This window comes from Arabidopsis lyrata (assembly GCF_000004255.2).
Source record: "Arabidopsis lyrata subsp. lyrata unplaced genomic scaffold ARALYscaffold_3, whole genome shotgun sequence".
Taxonomy (NCBI): Eukaryota; Viridiplantae; Streptophyta; class Magnoliopsida; order Brassicales; family Brassicaceae; genus Arabidopsis; species Arabidopsis lyrata.
The window spans coordinates 18,810,193-18,819,458 of NW_003302553.1; the positions used below are offsets into that span (position 1 = coordinate 18,810,193).

The 9,266-nt window shown below is 36.6% G+C and overlaps 1 protein-coding gene across 1 annotated transcript; it reads right to left on the reverse strand.

The window, feature by feature from the left end:
• Positions 1-3,209: 3,209 nt before the first annotated feature.
• On the reverse strand, positions 3,210-3,764 carry LOC110229814 (uncharacterized protein At4g04775-like). Its single transcript, XM_021030787.1, has 2 exons — positions 3,540-3,764; positions 3,210-3,461 (listed from the first exon to the last, which is right to left on the reverse strand). The coding sequence occupies exons 1-2, from the start codon at positions 3,702-3,704 to the stop codon at positions 3,210-3,212; spliced, it is 417 nt and encodes a 138-aa protein (XP_020886446.1). The 5' UTR covers positions 3,705-3,764.
• Positions 3,765-9,266: the final 5,502 nt, after the last annotated feature.

Consider the following 9,266-nt stretch of genomic DNA (forward strand, 5'->3'; position numbering starts at 1 on the left):
ACAACTATGTTACAGTTCAGAAAGATAAAGAGAAAGATAAAGAGCTAGAGAAGGAACGTTGTGAAGATATGTATCCTGGGTCACCAAAAGATTTTGTGCCAAATGTTTATCAGTCAACACATCATCAGAGCATGGCTTTGGTTATTCACAGTGGAGTTGTTGACCCAAAACCTCCAATTATCCAAGCTTTATGTGAGTAGTTAGGTACACCGTGTACATTCAAGTTTGAATAATTTGCAACCGTTCTTACTTAGTGATTGTCTCCATATTTGTGAAGGTGATGGGGAGCAGGGGTCTGGGGAAGAGCAAGTGTCTGGGAAAGAGCAGGAGGCTAAGAAGAATAAGACGAGGAACCAGAAGCGGAAGCATTGTGGGCCGACAATTGAAACTGGGAAAAAGCGAACAACGAGGGATTCCAAGTTTAAGGAGGAGCCGTATACAGCAGATGGCAAGGGCCAGAAAGGGAAGGGGCAGAAGGGTAAGAGAAGACAAGAAATAGAATGTGATTGATGCTTATTGTTAATTTTCATTCATAGTTGCTTTGCCTCCAAAATACTTTCATAACTATTGGTTTTTTTTGTTTTATCTTGATGAAACTGTGAAAGGTGATTTGGGTAATTTGAGACGCGTTATTTGATGTTCAATTACTTATGAAAGTTTGGGTCTAGGAATCACAAAATAGTGTATATTACAATATAATGCAGCTGGGCCAACTGAAACATAATGCAGATGGTCCAACTGAAACATAATAGAAGTTAGAGTATAATATTAGACATAATTGACCCGGTTGTACCTGGGACTTACTTTGCCACTAAAATACAAACTGTAATTTTGCGGATTCTCTCGTTTAAGCAAATTTGAGTATATTGGGGAGAGAAGAGATACTACAAATTGACGGAATAAATAAAACATTTCTTTATAAAATGTGGGGTGGCCCTGGATTCTGTTCTAGTGTGAACACGAGAAATAGATACATTGTGGGGTCCCTGCCATCTATATATTGTACATAGTTGTATCTAGATGTCTTGTTGTCCTCTGGTCTTCATAGTTGAACAAAATGAGATTTGGTTATTTTGAAGTTGAACATTGACATCCAAACTATTAATCTAGTTGTTCACATCAATGTCCACATAAGATGAGTTATTAAGCAGTTTTTATAGGATTTATTTTCACTATGAAATTGTTTCACTTCTTTTGGTATCAATATAGGTAATCATTCCCTAATATTTCCTTGTTACACAAAGAGTGATTTGTGTAAAAACAAGCTAATGATCAAATGAAACTTATGCCTATTTATATATATATGCATTAGATTATATATTATACATTAAATATACAACTGAATATACTTTTAAGATTTTCTAAATCTTTAACTTGAGATAAATATTTCAAATCTATTGTGATAATTGGTTTTCCAAGTTCAATGCTAATGTCAGTCAATAAGTAATAATCACTTATAGATAATAATTAAATTTTCAAGTCTTTTAAGACTCAAACGTTTCAATGGGGAGATATAACTTCAATAACGATTCCTTCGTCCCTGTTCACTATCTTTGTCCCTGTTCACTATCTTCCCTACATATATTTCAAAATTTCTCTTTGCTTCTCCACGGAAATCCTAAATCATCAAACATTTTCTGTAAAATCTAAAAGTTTATTTAACCATGGAACCTCATCACTACCTATCTGATTTGAATGTTCACTCAACAAGATGGTTGGTCCATGTTAAGATCTTAAGCATGTGGAAAGAACCGCTGGTGAATGGTAGGGTTGAGACCAGAATGATCTTGGCCGACGAAAAGGTATAAAGTAACTGTCAAATGATTGTCTACTTTCACTTTTATACAGATAGTTTATTTTGGGATTGAATTACTTATGCATGGAAATTTATAATGGTTTTAGGCAAATAGGATCGACGCAACTATTCCAAATCGCTATTACAACTGGAATTTCCAGGCTTATCTGAAACCAGGCCTATGGTTTCGCCTGTCTGACTTTGAGGTTCTGCGTCCTCAAGAGAAGAAAACCAGATATTGTTGCTTCCCAGTTGTAATCAAGTGCATCGCTGACACTACTATGTGGCCTATTAGTGTTGTGTGCCCTTACAGTTTCTATGATTTTGTTTATCCAGAGACTGTTGAGTTTGCCCAGGAAGATGAGAAAGAGTTTGTGACTGGTAAGGGATTTTCTTCTCTTATATTCACTGTTAGGTGATCTTATTAGCTGATCTTAATCTTACTATAAACTCTGATTTTGTTTATATCTGTTACTTAGACGCTATTGGTGTTGTCAAGTCTGTGACAACTATAAGAAAGTTCCCTTATGTCTGTCGTCTGGGAGGGACAGATTATGAGTCTAGTATGTGGCGTTCAAGTTAGTGGACATTGAGTAAGTTTCACTTCTATGAAGTTTGTATCATGTGTTGTTAATTATCCTGTCATCTGCAATTTTTTCTTAACATAAAAGTATTGTTCGAACACCGTATAGGGGTAAGGAGATCAAGTGTTGTGATGTTGGTAAGTGCTGTGAGTTGTTTGTAACCAAATATGCTCAACAGATCAGTTCGGTTATTTACAATTATGAGCCTATAGTTGCTGTTCTCCGGGGCTGGCGAATCTCAGATGTTTTTGGTAAGTTTTCCATCAGGACATGAGGCATTGTAGGTTTATCATTTAAAGGTAGCAAATTGCATTTCTATATCTGTCTACTTGATCCTTGAACTAACTAAACTAAGTACTGATAATTTTCTTTGTACTTAACTAGACAGCATTTACAATATATCTTCAGGTACAAATGTTTTAATGAGTGAAAATGGTTGTTCCCATATCTACCTAAATCCAAGGTTGCCTGATGTAGATATCCCAAGATACATGTAAGTTTATATTACACATATGAACATTAGACAGAAACAAGCTATGGCTTATCTTAAACTTACATTTTGTTTATTTTTCTACAGTCTTGATTTCACTGAGAAGCAACGACAGGATGCTGAGGATGTGATGATGGAGGTGGTTGAAGAGAACTAGTAGAAGAAGAAGGTGTTTGGTGGAGGACCTAATCCAACCTTGATGTTTTTCTATTTCATGTTTAGGATTGAACTCTGTTTTTTTAACTTGAAACAATTGTTACTATATTATGATAATATGGGTTGGCTGATAATTAAAATTGTTACAATTGTCATTAAACCGGTTTACACATAAATTCAAGACCTACACTCTTCCCCATAGCCATACAATTGAGCAAAGAATAACAGAAGCAACACCTACTGTCTTCATAATCTTCTTACTCATCGCATCCTCTGTCTCCTTAAAGTTTATGTTGTGGAGCTTCATAGTACCCATCACTTCCATCCTCAAAGCATTGACATCATGTGCAACTAACTTACACTTCTCCTCCACCATCCTAATTTCTTCTAAGAGAGCTTCATCAACCCATTTGAACAAGTGATCCTCATTTTCCCTCTATACACATGGCAGAGATCAATACTCCATCTACTTTTTCAATTCAATTCAACAATTTGACTAAATAGAAAAACGTACCTTCATTGCAATCACGCATCGATAGAACCTCCGGTAAGGATTCTCCTTCGTTTTCGATGTGAAAGTTGTGATATCCTCTCCACACCAGCATTTCGACGGGACACCATGAGGAGAAAAACATATCGCCGAACTAGAAGCGGATGAGTAGTAGTTTGTTGTGCTCATCGTCTCTACAATTTCTGAAATTTGGTTCGTTTGGGGAAGAGTTGTGGAATATGAACCCTAAACCCCAATCGAATTTATTTTATATACAAGAATGACGTCGTTTTTTTTGTTTTGCGAAATAAAGAGAAGAGTCAAAACGCCGTCGTTTTAACTCTTGGGTCATGTGTTATCTTATAGTTACTCTTACTCCTAATTTGGTTTGAGTTTTCAACTAGTTATAATATAACTGATATCTTCCAACCCTAATAATATAAGCAAATTTGCGTATATTGGGAAGAGACTAGATACAACGATTCTACGAATTGACGGAATTGTTGAAACATTTCTTTGTATATGTGGGTGGGCCCGGATTCAGTTCTGGTCGGGTCAAACTAGTGTGAACACGACAATTTATATTTTGTGGGGTCACTGACAACTATATATTGTACATAGTTGTATCTAGATGTCTTGTTGTCCTCATTCCTTCATAGTTGAACAAAATGATATTTGGTTATTTTGAAGTTGAACCTTGAAATCCAAACTATTAATCTAGTTGGTCACATTAAATTCCACATTATATCTGTTTTTAATCAGTTTTCATAGGAAAATATTCACTATATCATTGTTTCACTTCTTTTTGCATCAATATAGGTAATCATGAACTAGTATCTCCTTGTTACACAAAGAGTGATTTGTGTAAAAACAAGTTAATGATCATATGAAAATAATAAATATTTATATATTTATATTACATTATATATTAAATAGTAGATGTTCTATGTTTATAGATTAAAATTGTTTTTTTTTTCCAACAAAAGACTTTAATTATTTTCAAAGAGTAATTACAAGGATATTATGCAGAATTATTGTAACACAAATTATTACATACGAAGATTTATGCGCCATATACTGAGAAAAGTACAGCAGAAGGGAGTTTGACGATTAAAATTGTTATTAACGTTAAAAGATTATAAATTCTATTTTATCTTTTAAAGATTTTAATTACATATAAAATTAAGAATTTAAACTCCTCTAATTTGTACTATGTGAACCAGGAAAATAAATCATACAAATAAACATGGTAAACTAAGTACTTGGCCCAATCGAACCTAAGATTTATACGGTTGGGAAATTTCAAACAAATATTACAAAGTAGGCTTAGTTGTCTCGGTTGGACAAGGTACACCACCTCACAATTGTCCTTGTTGAACCACGAAATCCCGGACGTCTTATTGGGCTTTTAATAATGTATTAGTCTATTAATTAATTGCACGCCACAATAAGACCCGGCCCGTTAAGACATAAACCATTCATAATAAGGTGAGTGTAACTGAAGAGACAACCCAAACGGCAATTATTTAGTTTGTAATAAATCGGTGGTTACTGTTATTCGCCGGAAACACCATTCATAATAAGGTGGTTACTGTTCTTCGCCGGAAACACCATGGATCAAAGTACTATTTATCATTCTTCCTCCGCACCGAACTCTCCTGCTTCTGAACCTAGTACTCCCATGCCGCATGATTCTCCCAAATTTGACATGCAGCGGTTTCATCGGTGGACTGGGCGTTCGCAGCCAGAAGCGGGATTCCCTCTGTCCGAACAAATGTCTCCAAGTGTGCAGCCTATATACCCCTGGGATAGAGTCCCAATCAACGGGAACGGACCGGAGTTTCAGCCGGCAGGAAGAGATTTTGTCCCTGGGAAAATTACTTATCCAGAGACTTTCTTCGCTCGTTGCCCACGAAGTGTCTTCACTAAAAACCAACATTGGGTCGCTAGGGTAAGTGTCTCGATCTTGAAAGTTATGGTTTTTGTAACATTGGTTAATTGCGGTTTAGTTGTTTGAGTTGTACCCAAAAAGTTAAGATTTTTATGACAATGGTTAATTGAATTTTAGTGGTCTGATATGTAACTAAAAAATTATTGTTTTTTTAACAAGTGTTAATTGAATTTTAGTTATTTGAGATGTAAATCCAAAGTTAGGGTTTTTATAACATTGGGATATGCGTGTTAATTGAATTTTAGTTATCTAAGATGTAAATCCAAAGTTAGGGTTTATAACAATGGTTAATTGCGGTTTATTTGTCAGTTGGAGAATCAACATGAGGCCTATCGCAAATGCCACACCGAGCTGGTTGAGCAGATGCAGGACATGGAGAGAGGCATGAGGCGATTGGAGGCACACTCGAAAGATTGGCTCCGTTACGAGTTCGACAAGCTTGGGGACATGTCCTGGCCTCTTAGGTATTACTGCGCAACTCATGATGGAAGTAGCTGTGAGTTCAGATTAACTCCACCGGACGCTGTTGATCCCGTTACAGATGAAGATGACGAAGATTCCTCCGATGGAAGTAGTTTCGACTCTCATCCCGATTCGCTATTTTATTAATTATTATGTGTTTTTTTTTTTGTTGGTAAGACTTAAAAGACATAATTATTTATTTATCCAGTTTATGTTGTAAATTATTAAACCTATTTCGATAAATATTCTTATTTATTTCTAGCAATGTAAAGGTATAATATTTGTTGTAGTTGCTAAGACTAAGTCCAACTGTCACCACAAATTAATAGATCGGAAGCATCTAGGCGTGGTGACTGTTCAATATTTAAAATATTTCTCGCAACAAGAGACTTTCCAGTTCCCTTAGACACTTCACCGGAGAAAGAAATGGATCCCCTAGGCCAGTGGCTAGATGACCAAGATATCGACAGATGGTCGCCTCCATCCTCAAGGACGGCGTCGTTAGACGATACTCCACCTTGCTCCCCGCGCTCTTCATCCGGAGGATCAGACGCCTCTTCCGACGACTATGTGCCTTCAAGTGGTCCCGATACGCCGCCGTCATCACCGGCGAAGGGATCAACCGACAGCTCTTGTTCAGAGAAATCGGGTTCTTCGTAGGAGGGTTCTTCACAATCCTCTCCTCCTCCATCCTCTGAACAAGAGATGTCCCCATCGGCGGTGGCGTCGGCTGATGAGGCCGAGTCGAGTCGTCGCGTCAGGAGGCGTATTGGTGAGCCGCGGCCTCGATCATCCCCGGGACATCTCGTTCCACAAAGCCAAACAATGGATACATTGAGAATCCAAGAAACTGTGAAGAAGATTGGACCGGAAGGTAGAGATTTAATTCCCGGAAGGATTTGCTACCCACACGATTTTCTCACTAACTCTGATGGTCATGTACGGGCCAAGACGCAAGATTGGCTTGCAAAGGTTAGTATAATGTTTAAAGTTGTGAACTTTTTAGGGTTTGAGAATTGTTTTGATTGATTGTGTTTGTATGGGTTAATCTTCGTAGCTAATGGACTTATAGGATAAGTGTATTGTTGATTATTGAATAAGTATATGAGATATATTGATTGATTTTGGCTATATATAATATATTGTGTCATGTAGTTGGAGGCCAACCATGCGGAGTTCATTAAGCGTCACGGCCAACTTGTTAAGGAACTGGAAGACTTGGAGAGGGGAATTCGGGAGATGGAGGCTCACCCGAAAGATTAGGTTAAGAACCGGTTGGACAGAGTTGGCCCCATCCCCGATGAGCTCCGTGAGTTGCGTCCCTCACAAAGGGCGGAGCTGCGAAGTCTCATCATCCGGAGATGAAAGTTGATTATTGATGTTTCTTTATTGTTCTTCCTTTTGGTTTTGTTAAAAACTTAAGCTTCTTTAAATTTCTAGTTGTAATGTTTTAAACAATTTAACTAATTTTTTTACTTTTGGTCATGTTATAAACTTATGTTAATTACAATATTAAGTTGTTGGATTTAGTTTGTTGTAAATGTCTACTTCAAACAAAAGTTTAGAGAACTTGTGCATGTTTTATGTATATTGGTAAATGTGTTACTTTAGTTTCTTATGCATGCATAAATTGGTATCTTGCTTGATGTGATAATTTTTAAGACAACTCATGAGAGCAAGCCCAATGGGCAGTCATTAAAAGATTTTAGGACTGAATTCTTATGAAAATAGGCTAAAAATAAATAAATAAAGTGAGAATTGTTTAGGTCTGTTCCTTAGTTTAGTTTTTTTTCTGATTGTAAGAGACGCATACGTGGCACGATTTAATTCGTTGGTAAACAGAGAAAACAAAAAAAACCTTGGACGTAATAAATAACCGTGGACTTAATAAATACCATCATTTTTAGACCACATCATTACAGTCACAATTTATTAACCTCACCAACTAATAACATTGGACTTAATAAATACTCTTCTAACTAAATCTACCATAAATTAACTCAAAACCTAGAACAAACGAGGACATATTTCGAGCGTCTCATATACCAAAAAACTTATCTCATCTGCAATTACACCTCAGAAGATGTCTACTTACATACCGGAGCATCTTGTAGCTGACATCATTCGTCGTGTGGGAGAAGAAGATTTTCATTTTCTTGGTCCTTTCATTGCCGCTGGACCTGCCTATAAGCAGCTTGTGTATACAAACGAGGTAATGCGTACTACTAATCTTCATGAATTTTACGAGCATGGTGAATATGCACATGAGGACTCGATATATAGGCATTTCTTACACAAGTGCTTCGAGTATGGAAACCCGACTGCCAAATACATGGAATCTCTCTTGTTTCTGACACAAAAGGGTCCTTCTCAAGAAGCAATGGATTTTCTTGGTGAATCCGCTGACCATAGCATATTTGGTCATTATGCATATGGCCTGTTGCTCATTTGCTGTGGAGCAGTTGAAGACGGTAAAAAGATATTGGATGGGTTTTTACAAAGGGTTGATAACTTTGCTCAAGGAGTCATGATCGCGGAACATGTCGAAAACGAGATTCGTGAAATGGGTCTACTTGGATTTCGTATCTTTTGGGATTATTTTCAACCAAAACAACTTCGCCCGGTTTGCATGCTTTACCATCCTGTAGACATTCTCATTTGCAAACATTGTTTTGCCTTAACATACGCTACAAGGTTACGTAATATGTGTTAACCAACCTATATCTTTAGGCATCATTAAATTAGGGAGTGTTTTACGTTTAGTATGTAACTTATGTACTCGTATTTTTCATTGCTATATGTAAAATAACTCTATGTCGTTATTGTGGTTTTTGAAATGTGTGTGAAGTTAAATTATATGTAATGTCCATCCTTTAATTTAAATATATTTCTCTAACCAGAGTTGTGTAATGTAAGTAACTACACTAAGTCCAATGGTAGTTATTGACCAGAAAACATAAATATAGTCACAAAGTAAAATGTATCTATAACAAGAATAAGACAATTTACAATCTTTCTAACATGTTCAGTCCGCTATGTTTGTAAGTTCAGCATAGTGACTCTGTATCCACTCATTTCAGAGGTGGTAGCATTTATGATATAGTTAAGGAACAGCTGCTCACGTCTATTCTCACCCACTGTAATTAAACACAAGTAGATGATTATTTTTACCCATCTATATACGTTATAAGTAAGAGGATGTGTTAAAAGCATTTGAAACAAACATAAACCCTAATGGAAAAAATGGATTGCTTCCCACCGCCGATTCTAGCTAACATTCTCAGCCGGATTGGCGAACAAGGTTTTCGTTTGCTAGGTCCTTTCATTGCTGCAGGACC

Excerpts from the sequence above, each read along its gene's own strand:
- LOC110229814 (XM_021030787.1), bottom strand. The coding sequence starts at position 3,704 with ATGAGCACAACAAACTACTACTCATCCGCTTCTAGTTCGGCGATATGT. Across the intron at positions 3,462-3,539 it reads GATGCGTGATTGCAATGAAG|AGGGAAAATGAGGATCACTT; the intron begins GTACGTTTTTCT and ends CCATGTGTATAG.